Source organism: Alternaria atra (genome assembly GCF_907166805.1).
Source record: "Alternaria atra isolate CS162 genome assembly, contig: 23, whole genome shotgun sequence".
In the NCBI taxonomy this organism is placed as follows: Eukaryota; Fungi; Ascomycota; class Dothideomycetes; order Pleosporales; family Pleosporaceae; genus Alternaria; species Alternaria atra.
The window spans coordinates 431,783-452,045 of record NW_025091321.1 but is presented as its reverse complement, the minus strand read 5'-3'; the positions used below and the strand labels follow the sequence as shown (position 1 = coordinate 452,045).

The 20,263-nt window shown below is 51.6% G+C and overlaps 9 protein-coding genes across 9 annotated transcripts; 3 read left to right on the top strand and 6 right to left on the bottom strand.

The window, feature by feature from the left end:
• Positions 1–301: 301 nt before the first annotated feature.
• Positions 302–1,640, bottom strand: ALTATR162_LOCUS3737 (uncharacterized protein; the record flags this gene model as incomplete). The annotated part of the gene is made up of 4 exons (XM_043311345.1): positions 302–622; positions 672–1,083; positions 1,132–1,502; positions 1,554–1,640. The coding sequence occupies 4 exons, from the start codon at positions 1,638–1,640 to the stop codon at positions 302–304; spliced, it is 1,191 nt and encodes a 396-aa protein (XP_043167280.1).
• A 263-nt stretch (positions 1,641–1,903) lies between these two features.
• Positions 1,904–2,988, top strand: ALTATR162_LOCUS3736 (uncharacterized protein; the record flags this gene model as incomplete). Its single annotated transcript, XM_043311344.1, has 4 exons — positions 1,904–1,975; positions 2,024–2,063; positions 2,115–2,275; positions 2,329–2,988. 4 exons carry the CDS (start codon positions 1,904–1,906, stop codon positions 2,986–2,988), a joined length of 933 nt encoding a protein of 310 aa, XP_043167279.1.
• Positions 2,989–3,232: 244 nt separating this feature from the next.
• On the bottom strand, positions 3,233–4,350 carry ALTATR162_LOCUS3735 (uncharacterized protein; the record flags this gene model as incomplete). The annotated part of the gene is made up of 3 exons (XM_043311343.1): positions 3,233–3,441; positions 3,495–3,881; positions 3,930–4,350. 3 exons carry the CDS (start codon positions 4,348–4,350, stop codon positions 3,233–3,235), a joined length of 1,017 nt encoding a protein of 338 aa, XP_043167278.1.
• Positions 4,351–5,384: 1,034 nt separating this feature from the next.
• On the top strand, positions 5,385–6,365 carry ALTATR162_LOCUS3734 (uncharacterized protein; the record flags this gene model as incomplete). The annotated part of the gene is made up of 1 exon (XM_043311342.1): positions 5,385–6,365. The coding sequence occupies one exon, from the start codon at positions 5,385–5,387 to the stop codon at positions 6,363–6,365; it is 981 nt and encodes a 326-aa protein (XP_043167277.1).
• A 387-nt stretch (positions 6,366–6,752) lies between these two features.
• On the bottom strand, positions 6,753–8,471 carry ALTATR162_LOCUS3733 (uncharacterized protein; the record flags this gene model as incomplete). Its single annotated transcript, XM_043311341.1, has 2 exons — positions 6,753–7,902; positions 8,038–8,471. The coding sequence occupies 2 exons, from the start codon at positions 8,469–8,471 to the stop codon at positions 6,753–6,755; spliced, it is 1,584 nt and encodes a 527-aa protein (XP_043167276.1).
• Positions 8,472–11,786: 3,315 nt separating this feature from the next.
• On the bottom strand, positions 11,787–12,506 carry ALTATR162_LOCUS3732 (uncharacterized protein; the record flags this gene model as incomplete). Its single annotated transcript, XM_043311340.1, has 1 exon — positions 11,787–12,506. One exon carries the CDS (start codon positions 12,504–12,506, stop codon positions 11,787–11,789), a length of 720 nt encoding a protein of 239 aa, XP_043167275.1.
• Positions 12,507–13,464: 958 nt separating this feature from the next.
• Positions 13,465–15,732, bottom strand: ALTATR162_LOCUS3731 (uncharacterized protein; the record flags this gene model as incomplete). Its single annotated transcript, XM_043311339.1, has 8 exons — positions 13,465–13,740; positions 13,800–13,859; positions 13,910–14,055; positions 14,104–14,182; positions 14,439–15,253; positions 15,304–15,383; positions 15,515–15,663; positions 15,721–15,732. The coding sequence occupies 8 exons, from the start codon at positions 15,730–15,732 to the stop codon at positions 13,465–13,467; spliced, it is 1,617 nt and encodes a 538-aa protein (XP_043167274.1).
• A 374-nt stretch (positions 15,733–16,106) lies between these two features.
• ALTATR162_LOCUS3730 (uncharacterized protein) lies at positions 16,107–17,321 on the top strand (the record flags this gene model as incomplete). The annotated part of the gene is made up of 1 exon (XM_043311338.1): positions 16,107–17,321. One exon carries the CDS (start codon positions 16,107–16,109, stop codon positions 17,319–17,321), a length of 1,215 nt encoding a protein of 404 aa, XP_043167273.1.
• A 512-nt stretch (positions 17,322–17,833) lies between these two features.
• ALTATR162_LOCUS3729 (uncharacterized protein) lies at positions 17,834–18,613 on the bottom strand (the record flags this gene model as incomplete). Its single annotated transcript, XM_043311337.1, has 2 exons — positions 17,834–18,529; positions 18,578–18,613. The coding sequence occupies 2 exons, from the start codon at positions 18,611–18,613 to the stop codon at positions 17,834–17,836; spliced, it is 732 nt and encodes a 243-aa protein (XP_043167272.1).
• Between the last annotated feature and the right edge of the window lie 1,650 nt (positions 18,614–20,263).

Below are 20,263 nucleotides of genomic sequence, written 5' to 3'. Positions count from 1 at the left end.
CAAATGCGAAGACTTGGTGCTGTGGAGGCGGACGGCAACGCCGGGGAAAGTTGGGGTTGAGGCGAAGGCAAAAGGAAGGGTTAGCGACCTTTCACAAGCTTGAGCCGGGGTACCTTGGTGCTTCCCCGCATACGTCACTTGTTTACCAACCCCGAAAAAAGTACAGAGTCGAAGACACAGGACTGAACTTTTTGTTCTATTGAAAACTACGCAAAGCATGTTAAGCAAGCTTGAGATTTCGACTGAATGACTCTATTGCTACATCTTTCAACAACCATGAACAGCAAACTTCGCTTTCTTTTTAGAGATTGGCCTTGTCTTCCTCGCCAGTCTCAAGTACAACCTTGATGACCAGCTTCCCACTGTCGTCTTTTGTTTTTCCAGCCATCTCAAACGCCTCTACTGCGGACTCCAAGCCTTTGTAAGTATGTGTTACCAACTTGGCGAAGGCCGGGTAGTCATCACCCTTCTTTGATACAACTTCAATACCAGTTGGGTACGTGTTCGCATATCTGAATACACCGAGGATGTCGACCTCGCGAAGGGCAGCTGCGGAGATGGGAAGTGTTTGGATGGGTGTACCCATACCAATTAGCAGAACCTTGCCACCTGGTCGTGTTGCCTGGATTTGTTAGAAATTTAGTCAACTCAGCTGTGTTGGCGCAACTTACGTATATCGATGCTTGCACACAGGATGGCACACCAGTGCACTCAAATACGGCATCTACTTCACCAACTTCACCGCCGCTCTCCTTTGACAGCTTTCCGACCTCGGCAGCTACCTCCTTGGCGATGTCTAGCTGCTCTTCTATCGTGCTTCCACGCTTCATAGGTACTGTGAAGCTGCGGTGCGCAAACTTGTTTTCGACTGCGAATTGCACTCGTCCAGCATCAATATCTGCTATTACCACTGTACCTGCACCTGATATCTTGGCCATAGCCGCGACCAGTAGGCCTACAGCTCCGGCTCCAAACACCAATACAGTTGAACCTGGTGCTAGTTGTGCGCGTTTCGATGCTTGAATGGCCACGCTCAGAGGCTCGAGGAGAGCTCCTAGATCTAGGGACATGTCGTCTGGTAGCCTTTTCATCGTTAGCATCTCTGACAACTACATCGGACACGGCGCTCACTTGTGGCACCAAGCAGCCGGGTGATTGATCCGGTCTTGTAAAGTACCCTGGGCATGCGGGAACGCCTTTGCACTACTCCGGAACTTCATGCCTTTGCAAATGTTATACCGCCCTTCTTTACACCTGTCGCAGTTCTCACACGGCTGGCCAACTTCCAGTGCGACCTTGTCCCCGACTTTGAAATTTGATACCTCTGAGCCTACGTCTACTACTACGCCAGCCGACTCGTGACCGAGCGACATGGGTTCTCGCACGATAATGTCGCCATTACGATAATGCCTGTAGTAGTGAAGATCTGACCCACAGAGACCGGTGCTGCGAATGCTGATTTGGAGCTCTGTTGGGGAAGGTGGGAAGAGTGAGCGGTTTTCCTGGCTTCATGTCAGTGCCTGCAAGTCTGAGGGGGTTGTGTTGCGGCATACGATTCTTAGATCTTTTGCGCCATGGAGCACTGAAGCGCGGATCTGCTTCGCGCCTTGTTCGATGTCTGGTTTGCTCTCTGAAGACATGTTGTTCTTGCTCGTAATGCAATTACAGTGACGAGTGTATGGGTGAAGCTTAGAGGCGCGTTATACGGTAATATTCAGCTCGACGATGCAGAGTTAGAGTTATGAAATGAGGAGAAAGATCTCTGGAGCATCAGGTCATCTTGCAAAGCATCGGGAGCTATTATGCGCCAAATAATCGGCGCGCTTTGCCTCATAGTACAGCATCAGATGGAGACAAATTCCACCTTCGGCGTTTGAAATGGCGGGACAGCAGATGCCGACGCATGACAGTTGGTGGGGTTGGTCCTTTCCGAGGCAGTTCCGAGCTCCCCAAACATCGTGCTGCAGGAAAAGCCGTCGACTTCTGCCGCAAGCTTTCAAACTTCTTGATTGACTTGCATTAGATTCTTGAAGGAGTTTACCGAGATTCTCTGTCGTTTCCAGGTCAGCATATAACCTCTGGACCGTTATCTCAGCTCTAATTCCTTACCAAAGCCTTCCGAACCACATCAACCAAGACAGCCAACATGACATCCGTACAGCAGCTCTTCTCGCTTGAGGGCCAAACAGCCCTTGTGACTGGTGGCACACGAGGCATCGGCCAGTCAATGGCCATCGCTCTCGCAGAAGCAGGAGCAGACATCCTCCTCGTCCAAGTACGCCCTCACCACCCTCACCCTGCTCTTACAGCCATTAACATGTCCTCCAGCGTGACACCAGCAGCCAAACTACCAAACAAAAGATCGAATCCCTCGGCCGCAAAGCCACAATCTATACCGCAGACCTCTCCTCTAGATCCTCCATCGCCTCCCTCATCCCCAGCATCCTGTCCGACGGCCACAGAATACACATCCTGCTCAACTGCGGCGGCATCCAAAAGCGACACCCCGCGCACCAATTCCCAGACGAAGACTGGGACGCTGTTCTCCAAGTAAACCTAACTTCCGTTTTCCAACTCTGCCGCGACGTAGGCGCACACATGCTCTCTCAGCCCGCGGACCTCCCCCTAGGTCGCCGTGGAAGCATCATAAACGTAGCTTCCTTACTCACATTCCAGGGCGGGATTACCGTGCCGGCGTATGCAGCGAGTAAAGGCGGTGTGGGACAGCTTACCAAGGCGCTATCGAATGAGTGGGCAAGTAAGGGGGTTAGTGTGAATGCGATTGCGCCAGGGTATATTGCTACGGATATGAATGAGGCGTTAATCAAGGATGAGAAGAGAGCAGAGAGTATACTCAGTCGTATTCCGGCGGGGAGGTGGGGGGCACCGGACGACTTCAAGGGCGCGGTGGTTTTCTTGGGGAGTGCGGCGAGTGCGTATGTTAGTGGGGAAGTGCTTACTGTTGATGGAGGTTGGATGGGTAGGTAGATAGATAGATAGATAGATAGATAGGTTGACAGAAATGTGCAACGGGGTAGGCAGCATTTAATGGCAGATTCTTTCCTTCATATGCATGAGCAGCAACATAGTTTTGTCTCGTTCATCACTTTGCATGACTTTCCAATTATCACGTGGGCCTTTTCAAGACGTTGAAAATTCATAACGATTCATTGGGTATAGCCTTTTGGTCCTATCCTAGATGCATAACCTACAACATGCTTGCCTCAAGCAGTCAAGGTCCGCTGAGATCCATACCCTCAGGCTTATCCGGGAATCCAGCATTGACACCAAAGGGCGGGTATACGTAGCGGGTAATACCCTTCTCCTTGTGGATCTTCTCCAGCTTCTCCATGTCCTCGCCATCGAGGGAGATGAGCTTCTTGTTCTCGTCGATGCGGGATGGGGTGACGGACTTTGCGAGGACGGAGGAGTTGCGGGCGACTTTTACATAGTTAGTAGGGTGCTTTAGAAAGCATAGATTTGATGAAACTTACGGTGGTAGCTCAGGAGTATAACAGCAGGAGTGACGTTGTGCTTCTTTGCGACCTCGTTGACGCCCTCATCCTTGAAGAGTGGCGAGCCAGTGCTTCCTAGCGGACTGTAGGCTGTAATGTGGATGCCCTTCTCCTTGCAGAAGTCAACAACCTCCTGTTGTGGGCAAAGAGGGTGGTTCTCGATCTGGTTGACAGCGGGGACGATGGTGGCCTTGGCCAGCAGCTTCTCGAGGTACTTGACAGAGTAGTTGGCGACGCCAATGGCCTTGACCTTGTCGGGATGTGATTGGATCAGCTTCTCGAGGTTCTTCCATGTGTCTTGGTGGGTGATTGAAGTGTCGATGTCTCTTGAACCGTCCTCGTGCTTGGGGAAGAGGGGATGGTTGCCTGTGTACAGTTAGTTTGGTTCGTCGCATAAGAACACAGTAGACTCACCCTTGGGGTTCATAGGAACGGGCCAGTGCATGAGGTAGAGATCCACATAAGGTGTCTTGAGCAGATCCAAGCTCTTCTGCAGACCCTCCTCAGCGCGAGTGTGGAATGTGCACCAGAGCTTGCTGGTAATGAACAAGTCCTCTCTCTTCACGATTCCTCGCGAAATGACGTCCTGGAGCGCCTCGCCGACCTCATCCTCGTTCTGGTAGCAAAAGGCACAGTCAATGTGTCTGTAACCACTCTCAATGGCGTGGACAACAGCCTTCTTGACCTCGCCAGGCGCAGACTGCCACGTTCCCAATCCCAGGGCGGGGATGGTCGCGCCAGTGTTGAGGGGGATAGCAGTGTTCATTTCGGGCTGTGGATCGATGATACTCTTAGGTGTACTTTTGAGCATGAATTTGGAGAGAGCGGGATTCATCGCGACTCAGTCAGGGTATACCTGGGGTATTAGTAGTAGCAGTGGGGGTGTTGCTGGCCAGGGGCTGGCTTGCTCGCATTTGCTTGGGAGCTCCATATTGTGGCTGTCGTTTACGCTTCTGGTATGGCTAAAGCCATACGTCAACCGTTGATTGACTCTATAATTCATCCCGACGTCCGATGCTGCCCCGCCATGCTTGCCCCGCCGGTGTAGCTTCGGTCCGGGGACTGCGAGATGGCTTCTGATACGCGCTCGACGCGCTTCAGCCTCACGCGAAATTTTCGCAACAGACGATGCCCAGACAAGCCACCATGTTCGTGGGGTGTTGTCGGGGAAGGTGGCACCGAGCGTCACGTGCTTGGAGGGGTCGGGGCTGGCCACAGCTAGGGCGTCATCGTGCAGCACGTTTTCTGATCATCGGCAGCTTTCCGAGTGTTCGCGACGAAGAGAAAATCCATCGGCTGTCGGGGGCGGCGAGAATTACCGCATGTAGACGGAGCGGGCAAGATTGCACCCTCTGACCCCATAGAGACGCGAGCGATGCACTCCCGCCGAACGACGGCAGATCTAACGCAACCAACCAACTACTACGGCCGGAATGCCAACCAAGACCCTTAGTCGCGTTTCCAGAACCCCAGATCCTCTTCTGGCTCCTCAACGGCAGATGAGCGGACGGCGAGAATTGCCTCACAGTGCAGTCTTACTTTGGTTCCATTGGTTTGAGCCTATCTGGTGCGGAGTGACCTCCACGAGTGGATCTCAAAGATGGAGACGATGAGAAATCTGACTCCAGAAATTCAGGCTGGGGTTACTTCGGATGTAATGCTGTCTGCTGGTTCTGGCAATACAACGCTTCGTTGTATGGAGACAGGCAAAGGATAAGTACTGCTCTCATCTTGTCGTAACTCTACACATCAACCATCCAAACTTCAATCTTCATCTACATCTTCAACTATCATTCCACAGCATACCACCATTCTGTGCTTTGCATACTTCTAAGATATCCCTCTTCCTTACACATCACATTTCCCACCATGGCACCAGGCGCAATCTTCGAGACGCCCAACGTGGCTGAGAACTTCAACGACCACCGCGATGGTCTTGCCCTCGAGGCCACCTCCGACGCCATTGACGATGTCAACGTTCTCAAGGCCGCGATGAAGGTCAAGAACGGCACCGCGACACAGAAGGAGAAGGACATCTACGAGCAATCCGAGTTCGACGCCGAAAAGGACAAGACCCAGTTCCGCCAGTACGAAGAAGCATGCGACCGTGTCAAGAACTTCTACCGCGAGCAACACGAAAAGCAAACTGTTGGCTACAACCTCAAAGCACGCAACGCCTTCCACAGCAAGACCCGCGCCGAGATGACCATCTGGGAAGCAATGGAGAAGCTCAACACACTTATTGACGAATCCGACCCAGACACCTCCCTCTCCCAAATCGAGCATCTCCTCCAATCTGCCGAGGCCATCCGCCGCGACGGAAAGCCGCGCTGGTTCCAGCTCGTAGGTCTCATCCACGACCTAGGCAAGCTACTCTTCTTCTACGACGCCCAGGGCCAATGGGATGTAGTCGGCGACACATTCCCTGTCGGTTGCGCCTTCTCCCCCAAGATCATCTACCCCGACACCTTCAAGAACAACCCAGACTACAAGGACGAGATCTACAGCACCGAGCACGGCATCTACACACCTGGCTGCGGTATGGACAATGTCATGTTGAGCTGGGGCCACGACGAGTACCTCTACCACATCATGAAGGACCAGAGCAGCATCCCTGATGAGGGTCTTGCTATGATCAGGTACCACTCTTTCTACCCGTGGCACACTGGTGGTGCGTACAGGTGGATGATGAACGACAAGGACGAGCGCATGCTGGAGGCTGTCAAGGCCTTCAACCCGTACGATCTTTACAGCAAGAGCGACGAGGTACCCAAGGTTGAGGACCTCAAGGAGTACTACTTGGACATTATTGATGAGTACATTGGCAAGGACAAGAAGTTGAAGTGGTAGACAAGTAGTGATATAATGGGGTAACGAATCTCTTTGTTTATGGCGTTTGGGTGTACATACATGACGCGGAGTGCCGACAAGGCCCGCGATGCAATTCATATTTTGATCTCATCAAGTCATCCTCGTCTTTGCAGTACTGCAATAACGTCTTGTTTGCGATACTGGTTTGTGCGCTGTTACACTGACTGAGTACTCTACACCATTTCCGTGAAATCCCCGTCGCTTATCGCCCTTGTCCCTATGCAATCAATACCATTCATTCAAGCCCTCAGGTATTTACCTTATTCTGTCGCTCAATTGTCGGGTCCAAGCCCTCCAAAGTTACTCTTAGTAGCCTTCCCACAATCCTGACAGAATATATCAACCACATTCTTCTGCTTACACGTCTCACCTTCCTTCCTCATATCTTCTTGCTTCGGCTCGCCGAATATGGAAGGCTTCGGCTGCTCCGATACGAAAGGCTTTTGCAGACTGAAAATGAAAGGCTTTCGCAGGCCGAACACGAAAGGAGATGCGGTAGTAGACGGTGCAGATGGGAGGTTTAGGACCAAGTTGTCGCCACATCCAACCTTCTTTGTCGATGGGGAACTGGGACCCCGGTTCTTCGAAATAGCCAAGGATAATGTATGTAGAACGACGTTTGCAGTGCCTTTCCCAGAGATCAGATTTGCCAGAAGAAGTTTGCTGGCCAATATTTCCCCCTGGTCCTGGCGTTGGATTAGACACCACGCCACATCTGCTCAAGAGAGTCGTCGAAGTAGGCTTACAGGCAGGCTTCCCACTAGCTGGTTCTTTGGAGAGTTTGGAAAGATTTGATTGTGTAGGCGGAGAGTTCTTAAATATGCCCATCCATGCCATGCTAGGTGGTTGGGGTACAGTAGGCGCGCCGGCGGGCGCTTTCGGATTGACGTACTGTCCGCCGAATGGTAGCGAAGTATCAGACTTTGGTGAATGCTTAACTTTAGGCTTTATGGTTAAGGCCACAGTAAGGCCAACGGCATAGTCGCGAACGCGGAGTTCCTCAAGACTAGGCGGATTGAGACCATATAGCTCTTGAGCAGTGATAGTCATGTAGTGTAGTACTTCCCCTTCACCAGACCCTATGTCCCGATAGCCACGATCTCCTTGGTTTTCTTCATTGTGCCCGATGGTTCCACTGGAATTACACAATTCAACTGGGTCGTTGGTGCGGGGGTTTTCTGGGCTGGAGAATGGGCTGGCTGATATTGGGCGATTGCTCTGGAAGAGAGAGGCCAAGCCTTCCGAATTTTGTGCAAAACCGAGTCTGCAACCACTGCTACTAGGCTTTTCATTCTTTTCGGAGGACGCTCCGGGGAGGGGATCATTGTTGGTGTTTGGGCGTGGTTGAAAGGTCTGCGAAGAGTTGAACGGACAGGCAAAAGTCCTGACTTCGGGGACTTCAACCATCCGCTTTGTTTCTGTGAGTACGCTTCCATCTCTTGATTGGATAGCAATAATGAAGATGACCGACTTCACTTTGAAAGCGCCCATTGTAGTCACCATATCTGCTGATGCACTGTACTGAACAGATACGAGAAGACCATTACGAGATTTGGCTCGCCCTTGCACGAGAACTAGCTGCTCAGGAAGCAGCTCACCGATCGCATCGATTATGGAGTATTCCGGACCAAGCTTATTAAGATGTGCTTACATTGCCGCTTCATCCAGGCCGAGAGGTTCGACTTTAGAAGACCAGGTGACATTGTCTTTGGACGTCTCGATATGGGGCCGGAGAACATACGCTTCGAGATGTCGGGAACTTTTAGGCTGGGTAGCCGTTGTGGGTCCGTTGGTTTTGCGCGAGACGAATTCAGTCCAAGGATTTGACAAGGAGTTGTCTTCCTTTGTAGAGTCCGAATCTTTAGCCACCACAGCAGGCGTGGGCCCGACCGCTGGAGCTTCAGCAGTGGCTGGTTCAATGCTGAGCTTTTCAAGGAGCTTTTCAAGCTTCACCTTCGCACTGATCACATCGGCGTTTGATTTCTTGTAACTCCCAGTGATTGGATCGCTCTTTATTGTAGATACAGGTATATCTTGTGGGGTCTCCGTCTCTGCATCATTGTTCTTCTTGGTTTCGGCGGCCATGATCGTTTGACTCTGGTATTGAGTGTCCATACAGTCTGCGGAAATTAAGTCATAGGACGATAGTTAAAGTTGAGATTGTATTGTTGTAGATCAGTTCTTAGTGGTGCGTAGAATGATAGAGAACTATCGCTGGGAGGTGGAGTATCTATATCTCAGGAGTATTCCTCTTGTTTCACCCCTAGTACAGGTAGCCAGACGCACAGAGAGATACGCGCATCCAATCGCTACCTAGAGATGTAGAGTCTCAGTCGTTCCTTCGCTGTGAGAAAATATGCAAGCTTTGCTTCGCTTGTCCTAAACTGGACTCATTGCTGCGCAGTGTGATACCGAAAGTGTATCACATACACCTCATAACCAGGTACGCTCTCAGCGCGTGGTAATCGATATCTCGGATTCATCCTAGAGGCTTTTCAAGCTCGATAAAACGTGGTCGAAATCGAACAATTCATTCGCAAAGTTTAGATAAGGTTAATCCACTCCGCGAGTGGCTATGGCACCGCCGAGCATGTCGAGCGATCACACTACATCTCCAACTCCCGTAATCAGGACGTCAGTTTTCGAGCAGACCTTCTGGAGGGCCTCTGTATGAGCACTGCCTTATGTTTGAGTGTCATGTTGATGAGGTGTGTATGTTCGCGTCCACAACTGCGATCTCGACGAGCAGCGGAAGAAGCGGATGCAGCAGAAGATATCTTTTGTACGAATCACAAGATTCAGCGACATGGTTGAGAACGTGATGACTATGAGGAGAGTTTGAGGTAGCGATAGAAGAGAAAGGAGAGGTAAGCACCTTTACCAGAAGAAATCTGAGTGTAGGTCGTGCAAAGCAGGAGCCAGGGACTAACAAGCAACGACGAGGCTGAAACCAACCTTGTCAGGCATCGCACCAACAAAAACATACCTGGTGATCAGTTGTAACCGAGCACTTGCACATTACTAAACGCAATGTTCAATTCAAAGGATTCATACGAAACGGTGAGCATTAAAGGTGTTATTATCCGGGAGCCCCCGGAACCTCGCTCCACCCCAGTCATGAAACTCCCCGCTGTAACTCATCCCAGCCACTGCTTAACAGCCCACGCATTCCTATTCTTCTTACTACTTGTCTCCACGGACGCACTGGCACCGTTCCGTTCCTCCGCGCTACACAAGGCCCAAAGATGTAAGCACGCACAAACCACCAGAGATAGGACCGCGGAGTATGTAGAATAAGGCACGCGGGCCGAACGAGGCTTTATCTCTGTACGCCCGCCGTAAGCTTATCCTCTGCTTCGCTACAACCTATTCAAGTGGCATCTCTCACATCCCACTCACGCCGGTGCCATATTTCAAGCACTCAACAAGCAGAACTTTATTGTCTTCCTACTTGCGTATGCAAGACATCTTGCAGACTCTCCCGCCTACACCACCGAGCAGCTTCTTTTTGTCTTACTGCATCACCTGGGTTAATACCAAGGATCACGAATCGCCGTTTGCGGCGAGCACATGACTACCTAGGCTTGAACACATATATGCAAGAGGGTATGATTGCATAAAAGAGCGCACGCCAAGTACCCCAAGGCTGCGATCCTGTACACAACACCAATAAGGCTTTATTCTTATAATTTCCTGGTTCGTAGACAGTGCAGCTTGTGTTGTACGATACGACCTTTACATGAAAGTTATGGGTAAAGGAGAGGGGAAGCGCAGAGCCTCATACTCGGTATCTAGACATAAAACGCGGTCGATGGATACTGATATTTATTCGCTACACCACTCTCCCTTCATCCTTCGTCTCTCCAAGTTACCACAGTCTTTCACACTGCTCCAATCTGCAAGTTCAATTTCGCCCCGCTCTGTTTAGAATGGCGTGCTCTAGTGGTACCGGCACCTCGAGTTGCGATTGCAGCAGCTTTGTGTTCGGGGCCGTCAATGGGACGTGTAATACTTGTGGGTATCCTAAAAATTGACACTCAAAGGCAGCGCAGAAGTGAGGTTAAAGGGTATGTGTACGTGTCTTGGCTAAGATAGAATGGGTACTGATCTTACAGGTAGCATTACGACAAGGCTGAAAGCGAAGAGCAGCCTTGCAGGCATATGCTGTGGGGAATAAATTTTCACAAAGCATGATTGATCTTGCTCGATAACGGATGAGAAGAGCGATCTGCACAAAGTATGATTTCGGTGGATTTGGTGGAGGGAGTCGAGTAGATAATGGGTGTAAAGAAGAGGTAGATGTGCAGGCAATGCGATGATATATTCTTGCACCTTAACACCAACCATTGCGCCCAAAATCGAAGAACATTGTACTACCTAGTGCATTAAGTTGCACAAACGTCAGTGTTAGTAACAGAGACAACATGTCAAAGGGTGGGATTTAACAGGTAGTTTGACAAGTCGTTGTCGTTGCATATCCGGATGCCTCCGGAACACTCACCTCGACCCCAGCCACGCCCCTAATCCTCACTAGCGATTCCATCATCCCAACCACCACCTTACTAGCCTACCCTTCTCATCGTCATCCCCTCTCCATAGTGCACTACACTAAACCATGACGCATTGACACCGTTCCCTCTCCGCCCTGCACAATGATGAACACATGGTCACAGCCCTAGCCCCGTCCCCACTCCCCTGACCCCTAATGATCTACACAACCCTGATGCACGCAATCTGGAACGCGTCAGCACTCAAAACAAAATGGTAAGCACAAACCACCAAAGATGGGGCCGCGGAGTAGTTACTGAACAAGGGGATGCGGACCCCACGAGGCTGAGGCTGTGCTGATGCTGATGTAAAAAAGGATAAAAGTGGAGGAGAGGTTAAGTTGACTTCATGTCTTCGCTGCTGTCTGACTGGTGTCTCCCACGTACTCGCGCAGCCCTCATGTCTCACATTGTTCTTGACTCCCTTCATTGCGTGAGTTACATGGCTGCGCATAACTTGTGGTCAAGGCAATGTGGTCGCGCAACAAGTATCACAGCGGCCAAGGTAAGAGCATACGGACAGCACACCAAGGAACGAATGTTAGAACAATGATGAAGCATAGGGGCAAAAGATGTTGTGAGTGTATTATCATTCATTTACTATATACAGGAGCCAACGCTAAGGGCTCATCCCAGTTCCCATGTCGGGGTATCAAAGTCGCAGTCGTGAAAAACAGTCCCAGGCATAACGAGTCCGTCGTTATCATTATGCCTTCGCGTGAGTGTTCGTTAGGAAAGAAGAGAAACCTGCCCATCCATCATATTATCCAAAGCCCACCTCGCATTACCACCCGTCATTATACACATTACTCCATCGAGCGAGGACCTTGGGTGAGACGTAAAGGCAAGGCGCTTAGAGCAGGAGCCAAGCAGCAATACCAGCACCAGCGGCGAAGGGAATGCCGGTGACCTGAGCGGCGGCACCAGCAGCGACAGAGGAAGCAGCGCTGCCAGCGGCCTCAGTGGCGGAAGAAATGACGTTTCCAGCAGAGTCGGTGGCGGAAGAAATGGCGCTTCCGGCAGAGTCAGTAGCGGAAGAGATGGCGCTTCCGGCCGAGTCGGTGGCGGAGGAGATGGCGCTGCCAGCAGAGTCGGTGGCGGAGGCAAGCTCAGAGGAGATGCTGGCAGAGGCCGAGGCAAGGGCAGAGCTGGCGGAGGCAAGGGCAGAGCTGATTGCAGACTGTCCGGACTCAAGAGCGGAGGAAGCGTCAGATGCGAGAGAAGAAGTGATGCTCTCGACACCAGATGCGCCGCTGGAGACAACTGAAGTAACCATGGATGCGTCGGAAGATAGGATGGCGCTGGCACTAGCAGCAGCAGAGGTCAAGATGGGGAGAGCGGCAGGGGTGCCAGAGGCAGTGGCAGCGACACCAGCGCAGCGAGCGTAAGCCCAGTTGACAGCGGCGGCAGACTGGTCAGCATCGCAGGCCTGGCGGGTGCAGTCGCGGATACCGAAAGCCCAGTTGGACTGAGTGCAGAAGCAGCCAAGGTCGTTCTCACCGCACTGGAACTCGGTCTGAGCAATGCGAGCCATGTTGTTGATGCAGAGCATGGAGCAGTCGCCGGTGGGCATGGGGATGTCCTGGGCGAGGACGGCACCGGCGAAAGCGGCGGCGAGGCAGCGTAGGACTTCATCTTGACTGGAGGTGGGGGTGGGAGAGAGTTGTTTGGAAGAGATGGATATTGAAGTAGGATACTAGGTATCGAAGTGAGAGAGAAGTAGTCAAGGTGAGTTGCTGAGGTTGAGGATGCTGAATGATGAGTTGAAAGAGAAGGGGGGGAAGAGGGGTGGGTTTATATTACAGGCGACACCAACAGTCGGGGCTGGTCCGTGACTGGGGACAGTGAAGTCGCGCGCAAACAGGAGGCTGCAACGGGCTGGTGACGGGTTGGAGCATCAGTAGCGGGTCTAGTCCTGGGCAGGGGTGGGCCGCCAAGCACAGGCACAGCAACCTCGACGATCGACGCCAGAGCAAGGAAACTCGGAAAGCACGACCTGCACTCTGCGCGCCCATTGGCCAATGCCCCGAGCGCACCTACCGTATGATGTAGCCATGCCAACCACGCCCAAGCGGCCGATACCCGAGCCTGCATGTACAACTCACACGTCGAACCAGCTTGTCGTCCTGAATCGCACAGACTGTGGTATCTGCTCCGTCACAATCGTCATCCCTTCCACCGGCCTGCACAGTCACGCTTTCACACACAGCATCCTCCTGAGCTTGCCATGTCTGAGTCCGTCTCTCAATCTGCCTTCGCGCTGGTGTGACGGGCTACTAGATTAATCAAATCTTGTTTGTATTCAAGCACCACCACTCGCCGTGACGTCGTGGTAGCGTCTGCCGCTTAATGCATACCCGCCCTCTCATTTCACTTTCATAACTCTACCAAGAAGCCATGGATTCATCTCGCTTCCCCGCGAGTGGCAGGGGAGCTTGTGAGATCCAGACCCATGGATCGCTCTTCACCGGGCCAACAACTGCCAATCACCCACCCCTACGGCAGATATCACTTGTGGCGCATGGCGCAGTCTACCCAGCCACAAGAGAAATGCGCGTCTCTGCATCGCCCTCGAGCGTCGATGTGGGCGCCTTCTTTTCGCCTTCGCCCGCCTCGTCCTCGTGCTGCTCGGCCAGATGCTTCTCCTCAGCTGAGGTGATGCAGTGCGTGTTCGCGCCTACCAAACAGCGGTCAGCTCTGTGCGCCGACTCGGAGCAGACGACCAAAAGGAAAAAAATAAACTCACCTAACTTATTGATCGTCTCCATCCACTCATCGTAAGGGTCCGAGTCGAAAACTATGCCGCCCTGTAGCCAATCATTAGCCCCTGCGCCGCAAACTAGAGCAGGGAACTCGTCAGACTTACCCCTGCTTGGAGATACGCGATGCCATCTTTGACAAGCATGGTTCTTAGCGCAATGCATGTCTGCTGGGCATCAGCCTCCTGTCAACCTCGAACAAGGCAAGACTACTCACGTCCATGGCACCTTCAATTTCCTTGTCGCCATCAATAGAGCCGTAGCCAAAGTATCCCACCGCGCCAGCATACACACCGCGCTTTTCCCGCTCAAGCTCGGCAATGAGCTCCATAGCGCGCACCTTGGGCGCACCGCTCACCGTTCCTACACATGGTTAGCCACAATTCCAAGTTTTCCAGCGCGCTACCTTACCAGCGGGGAAGATTGAGCGGAACGCGTCGAATCGGGTCTTGCCAGGTCGCAACACCCCCGAGACCTCCGAAACCAGGTGCTGCACGTGGGAAAACTGGTTTCGTCGACAACAATTAGCATACCTCTTGGGTTTGATATCATCGCACGGTAGCTCATGGTACGATCCACGGTAATCACGGTTCGGACGGCAGTCTGCTCACCTTTTGCACCACCATTAGCTTGTCAACTCGTGTAGAAAGTGGGTCGCACACGCGATTGACGTCATTGCGAGCCAGGTCGACCAACATCACCTGGAAAACACATTGTAAGCTTTCAACGTTGCTGCATGCACGCACTTGGTACGTCAGGAAACCCACATGTTCGGCCCGGTCCTTGAGAGAGTTGGACAATTCTTCTGCGAGTGCTGCATCTTCTTGCAGCGTCTTGCCCCGCTTGACGGTGCCAGCGATGGGATGCGTGATGATGCGACCCTGCTCTTCTTTTACCAGCAGCTCAGGACTTGCCCCCACTATCTGGAAATCGTCACAGTCAACGAAGAATAGGTATGGTGAAGGGTTGACGTTCCGCAGGTTGCGGTAGATGTTGAAGGGGTGCAACGATGTCGGTCTTGCGAACCGTTGAGAAGGTACTGCTTGGATGATGTCGCCAACGCTGATGTGCTTCTTCAGTGACTTGACATGGTTCTCATAACCGTCCTGGCCAATGTTCGACTTGTACTCGTTACCGAGCTGGATAGGCCCTTGTTCCGGTAGCGGAATGTCCTTGTCCTTGAGTATCGTTGTGTATTTCTTTAGCGTAGTCTTCGCTTCTTCGTACGCTTGTTCCAGATCGTCCATGCTGTCCGGTACCTTGACGTATGTTATGACCTTTACGACCTGCGCGAAATGGTCCAGAGCCACCAGTGTATCGTAGAGCATGAAGAAGCTCTCCGGTACACCCAATACGTCCTTCATGTCATCTCTCCTTGTCTTGGGCTCGAAGTATTTGACGCAATCATAACCAACATATCCAACAGCACCGCCGGTCATGGGAGGTAGTTGTATCGAGGGCACGGTCGCAACGCGGCTCTTCGCAAGCTCCTTCTCGAGGAGGGGTAGTGGGTCGGTCTCTTCGCCATGGCCGGGGCCGGTCTTGATGACTTTGCGAGGGTCTAAAAGCTTGTCAACTCTGGTTGCCGCGAGTTTGTTTCCAAGTACCGACCTGCGCCAATGAAGCTGTACCGTCCTATCGTCTCGGTTGTCGCAGCGCTCTCGAAGAGGAATGACAGTTTTGACTTGGATCTGAGCCCCCCAGAATTAGCATGCGCGCAACCAATCCACCCACCCACGTTCCTAGTAGAGTCGTCTTTGCCCCATCTCGAACGAAGACAACCCCTCCCATGCCACTTTGCGCTGTAATGAGTCACACTCACTTTGCGGAAATCTTCAGGTATATGCTTGACGCGGTCAAGAACTCGGCGGGTATCGAGGAGAATACGGGTACGAGGTTTGGTGGGTTGGGCGACTTGACTGCTGCAGCCAATACCTCTCGAATGGTGTCAAGCGATGGCTGAACGCCTAGCTAATGTGGTCATGCGCTCAGTTCTGTGGCTGGCCGTTCATGTGGTCGGTGACATACCTGTGGCGCCATCTTCGTAGGATTTGAGAAGTATCTTTACAGCACTTCTGTAGGAATGGAGAGGAGGTAGAACGAGGGTAACAAAGTCGTCGCAACGTATTGAAGCCAGAATTGATGATTCACGAGCCAATCGGAGGGGGCACAAAATGTTATCGATAGACAGTTCTTGGCACACTAGACACGCTGCAGGCCTCGGTGATGCACGTCACAAGCGGTGAACCCAGCCTCCTCCCGTGTCCCGCATCCACGCAGCTGTCCGCTTTCTCGGTCACCAGAGCGCATCGCTCTTGAAGCTCTACACCCCACTCCTGAGAGCTTCTCAGTTGCGCACGCATCGTTTTGGAAGAAAAAGGAGCATGTGGCCGTCGCGCGGCTACAACAGCGCAATGGACATTCCTCGCACCCTAGAACGGCCATGGACACCGCCGGAGATCGAGGACGAATCCGACTCGCGACCAGACTACTTCGACATCTACGGAACCTCGCCTCCACGATATCCTATGGCGACGGAGCAGCGCTGGCTAAAAGAGGCCAACCGCGTGCCCGAACAGCCTTCTTGGATCACAGATAGCTTCGGCCTGAAAACTCCCACAACAGGACTGCGACCGAAACCCAGCTCACGGCTTACGGAACCAGCACCCTACACACCTACGCGACCATATTACGACGATGCGTCGCATCCGAGGACCAAGGGTGAACCGCGCTATCCCTACACACCTGACAGCTCGCGCATACTGCGTCGGAATAACACTGAGCGCCCCGGCTCCCCAACGCCATGGGACGACGATTCAGAAGGAACTTCTTCGCCCGTGCAGAACGCGCTCTCTTCGTGTATCGCGCACTTTGAGAACCTAATACAAATACACCAACCCGACGAAGAGCAGATGGAATACATAGTCGGACAATTCGAAGCCATGACAGCCCACCTCTCCACGCCTGGCGGCGCTCACACGAACGAGACACGCGACGACAACAAATCCCTCTCAGGATTTTCTGACCAGGGACTCGGCATCGCACAAGCAGAGGGTGAGAAAGACAAGCTCTATGAAGCCCAAACGCTGCAACACGAAGCTTATGTTTCGCAAGTAGGCAACTACATCGCGGGTGTGCAAAAGTACATCTACGACCTCAAGACGCGCATGGACGAGGTCAAAACACTCAATCGCATTCAACTCGACGTCATCAACGATTTGCGCAACCAGATGAAAATCGTCCGGCAGAGTATGCGCGAAGAGTTGGACAAGAGTCACCATCAAGACGATCTCGGCAAATCCATGTTTTCAAACGTTGACCCTGGGAATGAGGCGCTACGAGAAGATGATGAGAAGGAGAAGAAAGATCATGATACGAAGAGAGAGTTCAGTATGATGGATAGTTGTATGACTCTAGTCGAGGAAGAAGACCTGTCCCGGGAGATTCATGAAGAATACTCGAAATTACTACGCAGCACGGTTGATACGTTGGTTGCTGATGATTTACCATCATTGCCCAAGAGGAAGGTGATTACTATCATCCGTTCGCCTCCTCGACGAAGCTTTTGGGCTTCTATGGGCGAGGCGCTGGACGCGGTTTCGAATCTGCTGTTGGAAGATGGATCATGATCTTGAAGTTTTTTGAACGACGACGACGATTTTTTTTACGGCCAGAGAGATGCTTGACGATACTACAACGACGTTCTTGGATACATTTCTATCATTGGGGTTATGACTATATACGGCCGGAGCAGACGAATAACGAAGCGGGGGGTTTTGCATATGAGGAGATGATGGATTGCATTTGGATACGACAGTTGAGGGAAAGCCTTTGTCGCTACGTTTTGAGCATAGGAGTGGCGTTTTTTTTCTGTCTTTTCCCTTCCTTTAACGCAACAGCATTGGTACGTTCAGGATACCCAAGTTCTTGTTAAGTATTGTCGTTACATTATTCATGTTTCCTTTGTTCATTTGTTTTGTAGTATATATATTTACTTGACGCTACTCTCCCATAATGAATACTACGATATGATATCACTTGCATGCTTTGATGAGACTTCCATGCCTCGTAACACATTGCGCAATCCAGTGGCATGCAGTATCAGAACGAATGCATTGGTATCATATAATCAATGTCCCATCTACTCCACATAATCCAAACTGCCCTTCCCAACCGTACCCGCCACAGCTTCCGGCCCCTTCTGCTGCCTAAGCTTCTCCTCAAACTTTGCAAACTCCTTGATAGCAATCTCCTCCTCCTGATCCAACACCTGCTGCACCCCCTTGACCTCCTCAATGTAATGCATCAACATACTCTCAATACCATTCTTCAGTGTCACAGTACTAGAATCACAGGTACGGCACGCACCCCTCAGCTTAAGCAGTACCTGGCCGTCGTTGAAGCCGCGGAATTCAATGTCGCCGCCGTCTTCTTGGATAGCGGGGCGGACGCGCGTGTCGAGGAGTTCTTTGATCATGCCGATGACTTCGTCGTCGTTTTCGTCGTATGCCAGACTGTCGGCGTCTTGACCGCCTTGACCTTGCTCACCGGCTTTTGCGGCAACAGTGTTGACAATGGGCTGGCCCGAGGTCATGTATTCGTTGATGAGGGCGAAGACCTCGGGCTTGACGTGGCTCCAAGGTGTGGACGAGTCCTTGGTCACGGTAATGTAGTCGGCACCGAAGAAGACGCTGGTTACGCCGTCGATGTTGAGGAGTTGGGCGGCGAGGGGAGAGGGGTGCGGTGGGGCGAGGGTGGAGCGGGGATTGAGGTATTCGAGGAAGGGAGAGGAGATCGACTCTGGGAGGACGCGCTGGTTGGGGTTGAACTTTAAAGCCTGGGGTTGTTAGTATAGGCATATCGGTGGAGTTGGAGGAGTGCGTACATCGGCGTTTGGTGTTGGCTCGGTTTGGATGAACATGGTTCGTCGCGCGACCGTCGCTGATGGTGCAACAACCCTCTGGCTCCATGGCTGTGCTGTCGGTCTATGTTGCAATCTTGAAGCTGTGATGGGTGATGATTGTTGGTGGAGACATCTCGTGGCAATGCGCGGAGTTGCTGATCGTAGAGAGGGTGTCGCCCGGGACAGACTGCGCATGGCAGAGCGTGGTATAGTGCTTGATGCCATATCTCGTATAGTCTGAGGTCGTGTATATCGTAAGCAGGGTGGTGTTGTCGCAATGGCGAAGTGTATAGGTTCGTGAATGAAAGTTTCGGGAACTCGGGCCAAACGAAGTATGACGTTCGCCGGATTATTCAGCCACCACGCTCACTGGCTCCCGCTAATCCACAGCGTTCATTCCTCCTCGTGCATCATACATTTTGCACAACCGATACGATATAGGTCAAAAACGCCCGAAATCTAAATATTCATTGAACTTGAACTGTGTGGGAGTTTTCGCACTAACATTATATTGACAGAAGGGCAGCATATCGAATAATACACCGTCATCTTTCATCGCCTCATCTGCTCCACATTATACACTTTATATATATATATATATATCACCAGCCACGATTGGCAGGAAAGCTAAGCTGGAAATGACCGAGTCAAGGACTATGGGCCTACAACTGTCATTACAATAGTTACTACAGTAATACGCCCATGATTAATCACGTGTAATCTTGGATCTTTATGGAGAAGCACGTTTGCACGGATGGGTCAGCTAGCTACATTGATCCACTCACTGGAGAAATCAAGGACGCAAAAAGCAAGGACAACGATGCTACGAAAACTGCAACGTATTGGAAGGTCGATAGTGTGGGCATGTAAGCCAGCATGAGAACCACCAGTCTCTCGCAAACGGTCAGAACATTAATGGCGGCAACCTCACCCAGCGTTCAGCCCACGGCCTCAGATGGTCGTGCCATATGCGGTGAAGTACAGGAGCCAGTCATGAATACGCCCATGCAACAGTCTCACGCTCTTTGGAAGGGTCCCAATACCGAATACTAGGCACATGAAGCATCACCTGACTCTGCCCATATGGAGTTGGATGAAGAACGAGCAAGGCACGAGATGGATCATGGAAGAGCGAGGCAAGAACTGCCTTGATGTTGGACACTTTTCGAGTACGACGAGTAATACCAGATATAGCAAGGGATGAATCGAGTCTGCGAATAGTATACGATACCCAATACCCAACAGTCAAAAAAGCTATAATCTACCCATGTACAACACCTCAGTGAGGTCTTTTCTTGCAAACGCACATGGCAAACCTTTTCTGAAAGCACAAGGCACACAGTCGATCGGAGCAAGATCCGTGACGTAGTACATTCGGCAGTTACATGTAGTCACTGCAACGTGCTTGATATTTTTCAGCCGTCACAATTAGAAACGAGTGTGTTTTAAATTATATTTGTTTGTTCAATATTGTCATTAAGTATTAAGTTTCGTATCCGCTTTATCATACAGTCTCTTCGATATTCAACTCCTTCCTCTCTCACGTGTGGTATAATGCGTAAACGTCGTAATAGTATACATAAAAGGAAAAAGACATTCATGCCTAAAAGCACAAAAGACTAGAGCATCGCCAGTCTCATTCTCTTCGGCAATTTGGAATGATTGCGT